The 17,416-nt window shown below is 35.4% G+C and overlaps 1 protein-coding gene across 4 annotated transcripts in view; it reads left to right on the forward strand.

Annotated features, from left to right (window-relative positions):
- LOC150092525 (liprin-beta-1-like) overlaps positions 1–17,416 on the forward strand; it is a 494,640-nt gene that overhangs the window by 456,769 nt on the left and 20,455 nt on the right. For all 4 annotated transcript variants that reach the window (XM_090414366.1, XM_090414364.1, XM_090414365.1 and 1 more), the window contains 3 exons: positions 791–979; positions 8,529–8,693; positions 13,353–13,418. In XM_090414366.1, the coding sequence (XP_090270492.1) occupies positions 791–979; positions 8,529–8,693; positions 13,353–13,418 (420 nt within the window). The remainder of the gene's footprint in view (positions 1–790; positions 980–8,528; positions 8,694–13,352; positions 13,419–17,416) is intronic.

Genomic DNA, 17,416 nt, shown 5'->3' on the forward strand with positions numbered 1-17,416 from the left:
CCTCTGCAACATTGATCTTATAACAACCTCTTACTAACTTGTTGGTCTCTATTATATCATTCCCCCTCTTCCTCCTAGACTATGTAAATTGCATCTTCTCAACCTTTACTCATATTCAACATTCTAGAGATTAGAAACTACCTTAGTAAGTCATCTCTGGACCCTTTCCAACATCTCTTCATCCTTTTGAAAACCAGGTGACCAAATCTGTGCACAGAAGTCCATGTGTGGCCTAATCAAAGCCTTATACAATCTTCTTACTCAGTTTGGTAAGTATCTCAGTTTGCGTTTGTTTTTCTTTTTTAAAACATCATCTTCCACACAGTGCATATATATCTCATTCTCGTTCTACTCCTTTCATTTCATGTAATGGGACTAGGAAAAAACAAAGAGATTTATTGCCCCTCCATAACTCCTCAACTTCTATCCAATTTCCTTCTCAAATCAAACTTTTGTTCTCATCAAATCCATTCTCCTCTGCTTTCCTTTTTGAATCTCTTAGTCCATATGTTTCTCTGATCCATGTATTTCCTGTTAACATTCACAATTTACAACAATTCAAAGTCGGCAAAGGGGTACTACATTAGCATTTCATTATTGTTTTTATTTATTTATTTTTTTTTTGTTAAATTGATATATTCAGCATTTTGGGCATTAATTTAATATCAACTCTCTGATAACTTAATGTTTTCCTTCAAGGCCATTTGTTGTTTTCCAATTTTCAATTACTGTATAAATCTAAAATTTTTTTAAAAATTGAACTTATAAATGCTGGTATATTTTCTTTAAGGTTTATGAGCCTCGTTTTAATGCTGAGCTTTTGGCATCATTACTTAACATACCTTCAACCAAGACTCTCTTAAGACGCCACTTAACTACTCACTTCAAGGAAGTTGTAGGAGCAGATCTGATGCAACAGAAGCGAGAATGTGAAACTCAGCAAGGTTATGTTCCTCTTACTCCATGCAGTAAGATTAAGGTTAGTATACTAAATTACTTTTGCATACAGTGAAACCTATGCTCATGCTAGTTGTGTTTAAAGTATTTTAAATACAGCTGTTAAATACAACGAATCATATGTGTAGATTCACACAATGAATCAACACATATGATTGATATGATGAAAGATAATAAATTTAGTTTAATCCTTTATCCAAGTGTAAGCAAACAAAGTTTGCACCTGTAGTATCTTCAGGACTGAGGCAACTTGTGGTAAAGGTGAACTAAGCTCTCATCACTTGTCTTAGTATCTCCCATAATGCAAAGCACATCTCCTTGCAGACATGTATAATGCTATGCGTTAAGGGAAGGGCCACTACCCAGACAGTTTTGACCTTTATTGAGGTCTCGTCAGTGGGAGCCAGAGCCAGACCCAGAGGTGGTAATACTAAGGTGGAAGTAATGGAGAAGTCATATTTATCTATACGAGTTGCCAAAAGGTGTCTCACCTTATTATTAAATTACTCTGGATTAGAGAAAGATGTTCGGTGGCCCTTCCTTTAATGCATAGCATTATACATGTCCACAAGGAGATGTGCTTTGCATTATTGGAGCAAGTGATGAGAGCCTAGTCCACCTTTACCATGAGTTGCCTCAGTCCAAACTTACTTTCTTATACTTGGATAAAGGATTTAACTAAATTTATTATAGTCTAACCAAGTGGGAAAAAAAAAAACTTCCAACAACTTTCTCTAATTCAGAGTAATTTAATAATAAGGTGAGACACCTTTTGGCAACTCGTATAGGTAAATATGACTTCTCCATTACTTCCACCTTAGTATCATCAAGTGTAGTATCACCTCAGGTCTGGCTTCCACTGATGTGCTTTTGCACAGAAGTTGTCTCTTTCCTTGAGGTATGAGAGGCTCTGCTTGGGGTGGATTTTTGTCTGTCTCTGAGTGGGATCACCACTGAGATTATGGCTCTGTCTGGTGGTGGGGTGAGCCTGTCACTGGGTAGAGCCAACGCTGAGAAGTTCTTCTTGGTGACCAGGGTGAGCCTGTCACTGAGTGGAACAATGCTGAGTTGGACGATCCTTCGGTCACTTGTAGGGAGTGGTCTGGGGGATTGCCTAATTTTTAGAGAGGTCTTTACTTAAACACACCTCAATAAAGATTGAAACCGGTCTGGATAGTGGCCCTTCCCTTAATGCATAGCATTATACATGTCCGCATGATAATGCGCTTTGCATTATGGGAGATACTGAGACAAGTGATGAGAGCTTAGTACACTTTTACCACGAGTTTCCTCAGTCCTGAAGATACTTCAGGCACATACTTTGTTTGCTTACACTTGGATAAAGGATTAAACTAAATTTATTATAGTCTAACCAAGTGGGGGAAAAAAAAACTTCCAACATATGATGAAAGAGTTCTGATCTCATTAATATTTTTATAAAGCTGAATGCACTTTTCAGCCATTTAGAATCTGAACCAGAAGTTCTTAATTTGTTTTTCTCCTTATGTAATCATTGTTTGACTCCTTCTGTGTGCCCACCATATTCCTTCTCTCCATTTTTGATTCATTGAATGAAGTACTCTTAAGCATCAACAAGCATGGTTGCATTAATTTATCAAACATTTTAGAGATTATCATTTTAAAACTACCGTCATCCAAATAACTTAAACTGCTTTAAATCCAACTCTAGATGGCCCACTTGTCAGTTGACTACCTGTACACCTGTGTTATTATAAATTATGACTATTTTTACATCAGTTTCATCTTTCTCAATTTTTTTTTAAGAAAAAAAAAAATCCTAAATATTTATCTTAATCTAACAAAATTTACAATTCTTTTAATGCTTATGCATAGATCTAAAACTATAATGAAATTCTTGATTATTATGTAAAGATTTTATTTACAATTCCTGAATAGGTAGTAGTTTCATAATGATTCAATGCTAGAATACGTGAGTGGTCTGAAAAGTTCTCGGCCTCGACCATAAATGGCAACCAAAAATGTACCAATTTTCTTAAGTTGGTACATCTGTCATAAGCATCCTTGTGAAATTGCAAGTCATTCTAGTTTTTTTTATACAACTGTCGGAAGCCAAAGTGTTGTCTGTATACCCTGAAATGGCTAAAATTGAGTACTGTGCAGTTATAAAATTCCTTGTAAAAGAAAGTTTAATGCCAAAAGAAATTCATTCAAAGTTCATAAAAGTTTATGGGCACTCTTCTCCTTCATTTTCGACAATTAAGTTTAAATGTGGCCATACCAGCCTTGAAGATGATCCACATGAAGGACGTCCAAAAAGTGTAACAACACCAGAAATCATTGATCAGTGCACAATATTGTATTGGATGACAGGCGAATCGAAGTGTGTGAAATTGCTGAGGCTATAGGCATTTCAAAAGAATGTGCAGGATATATTTTGCATGAAGAATTGCAAATCAAAAAGCTACACGCAAGATGTGTGCCATGCTGATCAAAACCGCACTAGCATGAAAATCTCTGAACAGTGCTTGGAGTGTTTTAACATGAATAAAACTGATTTTGTGCGTTGATTTATTACTATGGATGAGACTTGGATTCACCATTACACACCAGAATCCAAACATCAGTCAAAACAGTGGATAGCAGCCAGTTGTTCAGCGCCAAAGAAGACAAGGTCATGGCATCGGTGTTTTGGGATGCTAAAGGCATTTTGTTTATTAATTATCTTGAAAAGGGTAAAACAATAACCGGAGAATATTATTCTGATCTTTTAACCAGGCTAGACGAAAAAATTCGTTTGAAAAGACCCGGTTTGCAGAATAAAAAAATCATCTTTCATCAGGACAATGCACCTGTCCACAAAGGTGTTTTGGCAATGGGAAAATTAAGGGATCTGCACTATGAATTGTTGGAACATCCACCCTGTTCCCCAGATTTGGCTCCCTCCGACTTCTGTCTCTTCCCAAAACTAAAACTCTTCCTTGCTGGTCAGCGTTTTTCTTTGAATCAAGAGGTGATTGCAGCTGTAGAGGAATATTTTGCAGATCTTACTAAGAACCACTACAGGGACGGGATAATTGTGCTGAAGCATTGATGGAATAAATGTATTAATCTTAAGGGAGATTATGTTGAAAAATAAAAATAATTTTGCAATCATAAATTCGTTTTTTCATTCTTAGGCTGAGAACTTTTCAGCCACCCATGTAATTGGGAATTTATATAATCTCCCAATTCCTTATATCTTCTTCTTCTGCAGCTTTTACCACTTAAGTAGGGTTGCTGTTTGTAGTGAATCTCCTCCACAACCTCCTGTCTTGGGCTGTTGTCACATCCAAGTTCTTCATCCTCAAGTCTTCCTCCACCATCTCCCTCCATCTCTTCTTTGGCTGCCCTGCGTTTCCTCTCCCCCCCCTTGCACATCCATCTGCATGACCTTTCTTCCCACATACTATTCCTCCCTCCTCATCACATGACCTAACCATCTCAATCTTGCCTCCTGTATCTTTGCTCCTAAATTCGTAACTTTCATCATTCCCCTTACATAGTCATTTCTCAGACGATCCTTTATGGTCACACCGCACATCCACCTAAGCATTCTCATCACTGCTACCTCCATCCTTCTGATGTTATTTTTCCTCAGGGCCACTGTTTCCATATCATACGTCATAGCTGATCTCACTACTGTCCTGTAGATTTTGCATTTTAGATTGAGCGGCACCCTCTTATCGTATAGCACTTCAGCCATCTCCCTCCAGTTCCTGCATCCCACTTCCTTCTCAGCCCCACCATCCTCTTTCATTGTTGAACCTAAGTATCTAAAGTCACTGACCTTCCTGATGACATTTCCTTCCAGCTCCAGATCTGTCTCCTGGCCTTTCACTTTGCAACACATATACTCTGTCTTACGTCTGCTTACTTCTTACTTCTCTCACCTCCTCCATCACCACCTCCATCACAATATTAAACAGGAACGGACTTAATGCTGACCCTTGATTCAAGCCAACTGTCACTGGAAAACTTTCTGTCTCTCCCAGGCAGGTCCGAACGCTTATCCTCACATTTCTGTACATCTCCTGAACCAGCCTGACATATTTCTCCGGTGCCTTCTTCTCCTTCAGACACCTCCAGACTGCCTCGGCACTCTATCATATGCTTTCTCCAGATCAATAAATATCATCTGTAGCTCCCATTGCTTCTCTCGAAACTTTTCCATCATCTGTCGTAACCCAAAGATATCATCTGTCATCGATCGACCAGGCATGAAGACAAATTGCTCCTTTGCAATCTCCACCTCCTTCCTCAGTCTTCCCACACAATGAAAATCCTCTAGGATTTTCATTGTGTGGGACATCAACTTTATTCCTCTGTAATTCTTACAGTTTTGTGCATCCCCTTTAGTCTTGTAGATGGGGATAAGAGTACTTTCCCTCCATTCCTCGGGTATATTTTCCTGTTGACAAAACTTTTATTAACAGGTCCCACAGCAGGTCAATTCCCTCTTCTCCCGGTGCCTTCCATGTCTCCACTGCGATCCTGTCAGGGCCCGCCGGTTTTCCAATCTTCATTCTCTTTATGGCCTCCTTCACTTCCACTCTATTAATGTCTGCGCCATCCCCCTCATAAGGCTCCCCATCTTCTCTGTTAGTCCTTGCATTTTCTTCAATCAAAATCCCTTCAAGTATATTCTCCATCTGTTTCTTATATCCACATCCCTCCTTGATACTCTTCCTCCAGAGTCTTTGATCTGCCTCACATATACGATGTCCTTTGATGCCTTATCTCTACATTTTGTCAATCAATAAATCCTTCAATTCCTTATATCTGCATATTTTATTTCTATTCCTTTCAAAAATTTCACTTAAATTATTTTAATTATGTTATAAATTTATGCATTCATCACTATCAGAATCAAATACTATAGGCTGAGATTCTTTATCATTTCTAACTAAATTTGAATTACCCTTAAGTTCTTCTGGTGTTTTTAATTCTAAATTAACCAACCTGTGATACTCGGCCACTTCTTCATCCATGTTAAATTCTTTATGATTAATATCACTCTAATGATGTACATTATTTGAATTATGTACTTTTGGGTTTCTGGACTTTCTTGTTTGATTAGGTTTTGGTTTACCATAATTTCTTAATTTCCTCTTTTACTGTGTATTTGAATTATGAGATTTTAAAATATTTCCTTTTATGCTGTGTGATAATGAATGTGATACACAATTAGTATAGGGAAAACTTTCATATTCTTTCTAATATAATTAAATTTCTACTTCCTAAGAAATACCTCTTTTAATCTATCAGATTGTACATTTACAATTTTGCAAGGATTTCTCACATCTTGAATCCTAAAATTTACAGGAGAAAACTGGTCTAAAATTCTTCCTAAAAACTGGTCCTTCCTAATTTTCCTACTCTTTTTTATATTAGATTTATTGTCCAGCAATACTAAATATCCTGGTGTGTATAATATATTTTTGAAAATGATTAATGTATTGTCTGGTTTTTGGTGAACTTACTTTACTTATCTTTCCTACTGACCTATGAGTAGTGGAAAATTTATCTACTACTGTTTCCAGGTATTCATTTATATTATTATATCCTTTGACATGAATGACTGAAACAAGTTCATTAGGAAAAATTGGATCAAATCATATAAAACAAAAGATGGTTTTTCTTTGATAGCAAAATGAAAGTTGATCTACAATCAAGTAAAGTTTGTGAAAGATATGTGTCCCAATCATTCGTTTTAGTGTTTGCCAGTTTGGAAAGAATTTACTTTATATTTTTATTCAATTTCTTATACATACCTAATCACTGAGGTTGATAAGGTGCAGTAAAAATTATCTTGATGTTTAGTAATTTACAGGACTGTAAGAACAGTTCATATATAAAATTTGCTTATTGATCTGAAAGTAAATCTTGTCTAAGGAATAAGGCCATATCTACAAATAATCATATTCACGAATTTCCTTGCAATAGTCTTTGCAGTTTGATCTTTCATTGAGACTATTTCAAGAAATCTAGTCAGCATATCTATGACTACTAGAATGTACTATTTCCTTTTTTAGTAGTCAGCACTGAACCTACTTACATCAATAGCAACAGCCCGAAAAGGTCTTGTTGGAGTAGGAAATGGTTGCATTGGAGCTTTTCCTCTGAAAGGGGATCTGAATTGGCAGATGTAACAATCTTTTAACAATCATTATTCTTTTGCCAAGTTCTAGAAAATCCTTGGTCCTCGGCCATATCAGAATCATGGAAAAATGCAGTTTGATCTTTCATTGAGACTATTTCAGGAAATCTAATCAGCATATCTATGACTACTAGAATATACTATTTCCTTTTTTAGTAGTTAGCACTGGACCTACTTTCAATAGCAACAGCCTGAAAAGGTCTTTTTGGAGTAGGAAATGGTTGCAGTGGAGCTTTTCCTCTGAAAGGGGATCTGAATTGGCAGATATAACAATATTTTAATGATCATTATTCTTTTGCCAGGTTCTAGAAAATCGTTGGTGGCCGGCCATATCAGAATCATGGAAAGTGTACATAATTCAAGTCTGTGTGTTAAGGTTTAAGTACTGGAAGAAACTCTTGTTAGAAGTTTAATCCTTTTTTTACTAAGAACGGATTAAAATTAATATTTATATTATTTTTTTATAATTTTAAAATAATTTTTAAATATTTAATTTTTAATAATTATTTAATACTTTTAAATAAATATTATTTTTAATCCTTGTCTATTGCTGATTCACTCCATTAAACTTCTAACATGAGTATATAAGCTAAGGAATCATTTGAGTTGGTACTAGTGTTTTCACTTTTAACCTTCCTTCTTTCATTTTTCTGGATAATACTAATCCATCCTTATCCAAATATAAGTTTTCCAGGTTTAAAAATTTACCGAATTGAGTCTCATCTCTGTACAGCATCATGAATAGTTTTTAATACAGGATCAACTTTATGAGCTTGAATAATCTGATCTTTTTTCCAAGATAGTGAGCTAGATTCTTTATCTTACTAATAAACAGTGGTGCACCCAGAGGGGGGAGAGGCCCTTCCCCCCGAAGAAAAAGGAAAAAAAAAAACACTAGAAAATTTTCAAAATAGCACAATATAAATTTAAAAAAATGAATTAAAATTCATTTTTTTAAATTTATGTTGTGTCGTGTCTTCTATTTCTATACTACTTGCAAATTAGCAATCATTGCAGATGCACAGTCACATAGGTAGTATGTGATGTGTAGTTTGTATTCTCAAATCGTCTCCGCAACTCGCCCCCCCCCCCCCCAAGATTAAATCCTGAGTGTGCTACTGCTAATAAATAACATGAATTTGGGGCTTCTCTGCATCTTTATTCAAATGGTTATCCTTAGATGGTTAATATTCATCAGATCTTAAAGATCTAGATAGGCAGTCTGCTACTATATTTCTTTTTCTTGGAAATAAGTCACATCACTATTATATTCCCGTAGTTTCAATGCCCACCTAGTTATGTACTGATTCTTATCCTTTGTAGTGGTGTGTGTGTGTGTGTGTGTGTGAATTTTTTAAGTTTTTTTTATTATTTTTTTATTTTAATATCACAGGCAATCAGACGGAACCAGTTTGGATTAAAAAAAAAACGTGGGAAAGTGGAAGTGGAATATGAAGACTATATTTGTCCATTTGACATCCTTCCTGTTGCATCTCACAAGCAAGAGAAAAGTTTAGAAAGACACAGTGATCCTCTTCCTGTAACAAAAGTTCTTATGGTAAATCAATGATGTGCTAATTATTTTATTATTAATAGTTTTTTTTTTTCATATATAGATGTAACAGTAATCATGCTGGCTGAGATAAATGTTCTCTTTCTTTATATGTTACAATTCATTTATCACTGTTTATGAAGGATTTATGGCTATCACTATTGTTTTTTCAGAGAATATTGCTTTATTAGAAATTATTTTAAATTATAAATTTAAAAGTGCAAATTGGGAGCACTTGGGAGTGCATATAAAGCACTCCCAATTGCTCAAGCGAATCTAAAAACACATGGCATCCACAACTTCCTCTGAACATCCTAGTCCATAGCAGCAACAATAATATATTTCTTCCTGTTAGCGTCTATCTCACACTAGGTAGCTTTAGCCTTAAAATAACTTTCTCCCTGAGATCTAAAATCCTCCTTAACTTCTGTTTTTCTTGGTTGAAAATTCTTTAACTATCATTGTATATAATTATTGTATAATTTTTGGCCAGGTTAAGCTGACCGATGCAAAAAAAAACTCTCCTTTATTTTTGATACCTATTGCCTTTGTGCACATGCATTTCAACATCCCATTGCATCCATAGTGTTAGATCTGAAACAGGCAACCTCATTCTACATGACATCACCATTCCAGAGTCTAACAGTAAACATAAATTAAATAAGCATACATTTAGCACAGTGTGACTATGTTTTATAGGAAATAACATCTTGTAAATAAAATTTTGAACTGTTTGAATTAAAATTAATGTATCTGTATATCAAATGTAACTGTAAGTCAACAAAAAGGGGCAATTGTAAGAGAAATTATTAGTGATATTCTACACGTAAAAGAATGTAAATTATTTGGCAAGATGGGGCAAAGGTCGCCCTAATGCTACAAGAGGAGTGTAAGTGCCTGTGGGTGTTACATCTGAGAAAATATCATGATGCATACATTCCCGGAATTAGAAAGCCCCGTATGAGGATCGGTGAGGTCACCCAGTCGGGGACCAATCGGCAGGACGATAGGAGAAATCAAACTCAGAAAGGTGGTGCCCTTGGGGAGCGAATAAAACCTGCAACACGGCGAGAAACCCCCCCATTTTGTTTGTTCCTATATCCTCACCTTGTGCTACAAGTGTTCATCGTGGTTCAGTTCTTATTTTTAAGAGCTGATCTTCGAGAAGTTCCAGCATGGCACTGCCACAGAGCATGGCAAGATCGATCACAGACCATCAATGAAAAGAAGTGTTGACGTAAATCCATAGCAGAAAAACAGCGCCCGATTCAGGAAGAGCACGTGAATCCCATGCAGTGGTAGAATCAAGATAGCCAGAATCTTCACAAAGAAGAAAGGACGGAGAGAAACCGAAACAGTGTAGATAAGTACTTTCATATGTTCTAGCCCCTTTTAGAGAAATTGACTAACAGTATGGAAAAGAGTGTATTTCAATTATGTGATAAAAGGAAGTATGAAGAATTGAAATTCATGTGAATAACTCTATATCTTTGGACTGGATTTTAAGAAATATTAGTTTATTAGATATTTTGTCGTGATCCACTCGAGGGAAAATATTAATGTGCTAAATGCCTAGCTGGCCTAATGAGTTGTAAACTAAAATGTCAAATAAGTTGAGAAAATTGAGTTGTAAAGTTTTAGAAATCAATGTTTATTTTAAGAATGAGAGAGTGAGAGGAAAATAGGAGTTTAACTTAGTATTAATAATTGTTTTGTTCTTGTATTATATTAAATAATGAATTCATTAAAATTGTTTGATACTTTTCATGCCTGTATTTCTGACCATGCTGACTGATCCTGACCCTTTATAAAATTTCGAACCTGTGATCATATATGTGCGCGGGGATATCCCAATTAAGAGAGAAAAGGGGCACGACTGCAAATAAACTAGAAAACCTTAGGCTTATGAATTATAGTAAATGATATTAGTAGCACCTGATACCCTATAACTATCCTTAGGCTGAGTTTAACTCTACCCTTAAGGCCCAGGCTGGTGCAGTAAATAAATTTGCCTGAGTGAATAAGGATAGCTTATAGTGATCAGGGAACAGGTATTTCTGGGGGCCCAAAATTGAGAAATTTGCTAGATAAGCGATAAGATCACATATTCACGTAAGATAGACGACTTAGGATACATGAAGTTAAAGATAGCAGACAGAAGCCAAAGTATATATTAGAAAGTAAATCATGCAAAGAATAATACAAAATAATAAAGATAAAGGAAAGCGTAACAATGGCCCAGACCAGACCACGAAGACCCAATAAAAAAATTTAGCTATAGTTATCCTTTGCATAATGTCATTACGAACCTGTTCAGATTTGAAACATGGGAAACAGCATACCATTCATGATAATTTCTGCACTTACATTCATTTGGCCCAGGGGTGACTAGATACATGCTTGACTCCATCCCCTCTATCTCTGATTTCCTCTAGTTTGCATTTCCACCTTCTCACTTCCTCCAAACATCTAACTTCAAAGCTATTCAAATGCAGTCCATCAACACAATACATCAATACATAATCTTTTCATTGATTTAATAACAATTGTGGCTCTTCTTCTCAATTTTGTCCTGTCATACATGCCAGCAGACTCACAATCTTTACCTTCTCACTCTTCATTTTTGTAACTCTTTCATATTCTCTTTCATTGCATATTTCTGACCTTCCAAATCATTCATGTCTGCCAAACTGCAACAGTGCACAGTGTTTTTTTTTCCTGTTATTAATAATAGAGAAGTTTTTGGCATTGGATAGCTCGACTTGGCCAAACGTTATAGACATCAGGGAGACTTGTTTGAGTGATTATGATATAGTCGTAGGAATAGAATGCAAATGATATAGTATCTTCAGAAATGATAGAAGGATAGGATAGTGGGAGGGGTCTTGCTAATGATAGTAGATGAATTGAAGCTAAAAAGAGTAGAAGTACATTGGGGGGGGGGACAAGGATGAAAAGAGTAGTTCATTTGAAACTATGTGGTATGAGATAGAGGCCAACAAGACAAAATATGTAATTAGTTGCTGCTATAATCTAGGGATATAACATAATATAGATTATATGCACTGAAAAATTAGCTATGCTCTCTCCACTTGGGGAAAGTGATCATGTAGTTTTGACCAGGCAAAGAGAGTTTTCTGTTAAGAAGGAGTACATGTGGAATTACAAAGTGATTATGACAAGTTGAAGAGTCACTTTCAGTAGCATTCAAGGGATGTTTGAAGAAAGCAGTATCAGAATGTATAACCCAGAGTCAGAAGGATAAATCAAATAAGTTAGATGGATGAATAGCTTCATTAAGCAGGAGTTGCAGACAAAGAAAAAGGTGAACGGCATATCCATGAGTATTTGTCATGGACCTTCATGTAGTATAGATTTGGAGATGACATCTTCGTAGTATGGCAGGGCTCAGTAATGGGGCACCAAGAATTTGGCAAATAGGGGGAAAAAATTATATTTACCTCAGGAAACACACATTACACTAGAAACTGAAATTAGCAATTGTGTTCACTTTTTTAGAATGTATTCTTTGCTGTGAATTTTTTTTTTTTTTTTTTTTTGTGTGTGTGTGTGAGTGAAATAGCCACACATACAACTTTATATTCATTTTCTGTCTCGCCACCAGCCATATCAAAAACCCGCATTATGAGGATCCTTATTCATCTGGTTCATTCTCTTTGCTTCACAAACATGTTATTACAAAAAAAAAAGAAGAAAAAAAAAGAGCAAAATCTGCATTTCATTCTAATAGTTTTCAGCATTATATTCATCAACAAAGCTATAAATCAAAATATCCCAGGGTACTCCATCAACTGCAACTCTTGACATCCAGACTACATCCTTTCCTTACTCTGAAAGATTTCTTCACTTTTAGGTAGAACAATAAGCTCTTTTGGGATTCATTGGTGTTCGTAAGAGCTTGCATTGACTAGTCCAGAGATTTGTAGCTTTTCATCATAAGGAATATAAGAAATATATCAATACCATAAACCCAACAATCTGCACTTTGGGGCATGCTGTCACCTCCACAGAGGATTTGCTGGAAAAAGACATTGCCTATATCAAGTCAGTTAGAAAGTGTGACAACACTACTCATCAGTGTACTGCATTGTTAATCTTTCATGTCATACTAAAGCTGCATGACTTATTGCCAAAAGTTTTATAAATAAAGGCTTTATATGTTGGCATAAAAGATTGTTCCCATCTTATTTGTGTTATTAGTTGTGGGTCATGGAATCATTATTTCATATTTCAGATAATGTAATTTTGATTTAATTTGGCTGTTGGGATTCTTTGCCTGATATAGGATTGTTTTGAAATAGAAACCACAGTTCGACCTAGGTAGCTCTCTCTGAACTAATCACCATGAGGGAGAAGAGTAGCAAAATTCCTTGGCTATATACAAACATTTTGTTGAATGTATCCTGTAATAGATGTGCTTTTTATAGTATAGTTTATTTGGGCTGTATCCATTCCCTGTTGTTAATTTGTTTATTTATCTTTTTCAGACTGTAGCATTTTAAACTGTTTTTCTTTTTAATGTAAAAAAAATTATATAGTTTCTTGTTAGTTTTTTTTTTTGCTCTCCAGATCTGTAGTAAATTCATGATTTTAAAAGGCGTCTGTCAATGCCTATAGATTATATAATTATCAATATCTATTTAGACTGAAGAAAAAGCAATAGCAGCTGATGAAAATGAAACAACAACAAAAGAAGTAGAATCACTGACGGTAAGATGAGGCTTCTGTTTCTAGTTAAACTAAAACTTAAATGTAATGGATATTTTTGCTTTTTATTGGCTACTGAGAATGCATCACATAACTGTAATACATAAAGATATTTGTTTAGTAAACTTAAAAATAGCATACATCTTTGTTTTTTTTCCCATAATTAAGTTATCCTGTAAACTGAATTTGGATGTTTGTTTATTTTTCTTTTAGGTTTGTTTATATTGTTTTCTGTTGCTGTTGTTGAGATATGGCACTTCTAACTATTCAAAACCAAGAATTAGATTTACTTGATGTTTAATTTCTCACTCTTCTGGAATCGACATTGAATACCTGTTCAGATTTATTTCTGGGCTTCATTTTTTTTTTTTTATTATTTAGGGTTGCTAAAGGGTTTAGGATACATAGCAGGGAGAAGAACTTCACTATAAGCAATGGAAAGAATAGACTGAGCCCTCTCATCCATTATCCATTACTTACCCTCCCAGAGTGCATCTCATTATAAGGTATCTATTTGGATGATAAATGACGAAGGATGGGTTAGTAATTTGTAACTTAGCCAACCAAATCACATTCTGCATTGGCCAAAACTACATATACATTATGATTGAAAAATGTAATATGATGTGCTGATTGTAATGTTATTATAATTATTACCACTAAAGAGTCAAAGACTCATTGACTCTTGCCACTTTCTTACCTACACACAAATTCCATCAGCTGGTATCCTATAATGTGCTTTCAGAAGTTTTATAGGCTTCTATAATATCATCCCTCTTTCTCCAGTCTACCAGTGTCTGCAGTCCACATACTCTTGTTCTCATAATCCACATTCCATAATCCCGATATCATCTTTGTAACTCTTCGTTTTGCACTTTCTTTCAACATCTTCATCCCTACAGAATCCAGAAGAGAAATTTGTCATAGTAGTCCAGATGTGGTTGTATCAAAGGGAAAAAAAATAAAGAGACAAAATGACTGCCCTATCCTTACATATTAATGTTCATTTCTGGATTGCAATTATCCTCTTAGTATTTTCAAATTTTGATTTGTGACCTTTAAACTTCAACTTTCTGTCTGCTAACTCCAGTATCCCTAGCCTATAATGTGCTTTCTCATCAGTTTCTCCAAGCATAATCCCACCAATATAATATTCCATTGGAAATCCTATCATACCAGAGTTCATTACAAACTTACTACAATAAACTAACTACCATGATCATTTGTCCACAGTTCCAGGCTATTCAAATCATTCTGTAAGTGCTGTTCAGTAGCATTATTGATTACTCTATATATTTTTGCATCATGAGCAAACATTTGAACATCTCCTGTCAAGTCCTTCCAATATGATTAACGCATAGATTGAACAACAATGGTCCAAGGACTGATCCCTGGGGAACACCACTGGTCACCTTAAATCTGGTAGATTCACACTCATCATATGCCATTTCTAATATCTGTCTGTCAGCCACCCACTTATCCAAGTCAATAGTTTATGCAACAGCCTTTCATGTGAAATTCTATCAAATGTTTTGGAAAAGTCCAACATTGTCATAGTGTATCCATTCCCTTGATCCAACTCAGCTCTAACATTATTATTAAATGGACAAATTACTAAACATGACCTCCCTTTAATTTTTTGTGTCCATCATGATGTTCTCATTTTTCTATCTTTGCAGACAACTTCACCACATGCCTCCCTAGATGAATTAACTAATTCATCTAGGGAGGCATTTTCTATTGGAGAAGACTCCAATAGTTGGTTCTTGTTTTCGAACTGTTTCATTCTTTCTTCAGCAAAGTTTGTATAGTTGGGTCTGCAGATTATCTGTAAAGGCTGCTCAACTTTAATTCTTTTTAAAACATTTTTATCTACTGTTCTTTTCAATGTGCTATTTATAGTTATCCTACTTAAAATTAAGTGATGGTCACTTTCAGTTTCAAATCTTCTGTACACTCCTGTATCCTGAACCAGCATGATGATATCACCACCAAAAAGAACATAGTAAATGAGGCTTTTCTCATTTATTCTTCTTTAAGAAGTTAAAGAAGCAGTCCTGGAAAAGAAGAAAGCATATTGAAAGGTTCTAGCAAATAAGTTTGTAGAACCCCTAAAAGAATATAGAGAAAAATGTAAGAGAGCTAATCTATGCATAAACATAGCTAAGCAAAAGTCATAGGAAGACTTTGGTAAGAATATAGAAGGTAAATATCAGGAAGGTGGCAAAATGTTCTGGAGGTATGGAAAAATCTTTAGAAATGGAGCAAAGAGTATTATAAAATTTTTGTAGATAAACTTATACATTGGTTACACATGACTTTAAATTTTTTAGGAAGTGACAATGTATACTAAAATATTAATTAAAAAACGTGTGGACAGACTTATGTGTTCGTCGAACATGTTGTTTATTATTTTAACGGTATAATAGTAACTTCTGTCGCCTCTAAGTAAATATTATTTACTTAGAGGCGACAGAAGCCCTAAAACACACCCCAAATCTCAACAAATATGGCTGTATTAACTTGCCGAAGATCTGGGAGACAGTCATATTAAGGAAAAACTAACACTTTTCTAGGACTCTAGCAATATATGATAGCGGTTTTTTTTTTTTTTTTTTTTTTTTTTTTTTTTTTTTTTTTTTTTTTTCAGATAGAGGGCGCCAAAATCAGGACTCTAGTCTTTGTGTTGCTGCTACAATTTTGTTAATGTACACCATGTTGTTTTAGTCTCGCGTATTGTGACAAACAGTGTTTTTGTGCTCTGAAGATGCTGGTTATAATACCAGCGAAATATCAGCATCAAGTTAATAAATTAATTATTTACTTAGTTTCTGTGTTCTATTATACCGTTAAAATAATAAACAACATTAATTAAAAAACTTTAATCAATACCTTCGTATATTTTGCCATCTTCTGGGAAGATAAAACTATGATATATGCATGCAGGCACTGATAACAAGCAAATGAGGCTGAAGAAGGCAACTGGCATTGGTCCTAAAGGTACCCCTAGTGGGCTAAATTGGGTTGTCTCAGTTGTTGAGCTGATGTTCTAAGGATGCAAGCTTCCCAAATTTAGGGTAGTCTCATGCACCCAAATTTGTTGAGGTTTGGGAAGTTTTTTAGAGCTGAGGCTGATTCCAAGAACAATCTTTCATATTTATATTTGCTACGATGTAGTAAAGTGGCTTTCTTCCAGTGTATTCTGTGGTGGGAATCTAGTGCATGTTCTGCAAGTCCTGAGTGGCTGTATTGGTGAAACTGGATGTAGTCTTTGTCCTCTGAAATCCTGATATTAGCTGTCCTGCCTGTTTGGCCATAGTAGGACAGTTTACAGCTGCAAGGGACCTTGTATACACCAGGTAGATCTAGGGGGAGTGGCTGGTCTTTGGTGGAGCAGATAAGGGATGCCAGTTTCTTATGCGGTTTGTAACAGGTAGTCAGGTCATATTTTTTTAGGATTTTTGTGAGCTTCAGACGTGCCCCAAATATTTGGAATGGTGATAGATTTAGTGTAATCTCTGTGTGTGTATGGGGGGGGGGGGGTAAATGGTTTTAATATTTTCTGGATTTTTTGGGGGTTGTAGTCATTCTCAGACATCTCTTGCGCTTCAGCAGAGAAAGAATTTATAAAAACACGATGTTGGCACATAAAAAAGTTTGAAAGCCTAAAAAAGAACTCTACCTCCAAACCTCAAATACCGCTCAGCATGATAATTATCTTTCTTCCATTACCATGAAACCTGAAACTCTCAGCGCACTCTCACATGGCCACAACTTCGCCATAGCACCAAAAACAATACCGTATGAAGAAATAATGATACAAGTAGAACATGGTATCCGCAACCTGCCCATCCATATTGCTAACAATATCAGACTGGATGTAGCAGGAGTTCTTACCAAAGCTAAACCACCAAAAACCAATCTATCCAAAGAAGAACTAAAATCTCTATGAGAAATGGAGAACAACAGCAAAATAGTAATCACCAAAGCAGATAAGGGAA

The sequence above is a fragment of the Typopeltis vanoorti genome, chromosome 25 (assembly GCF_054136105.1).
Source record: "Typopeltis vanoorti isolate ZY-2024b chromosome 25, IOZ_Tvanoo_1.0, whole genome shotgun sequence".
Classification (NCBI taxonomy): domain Eukaryota; kingdom Metazoa; phylum Arthropoda; class Arachnida; order Uropygi; family Thelyphonidae; genus Typopeltis; species Typopeltis vanoorti.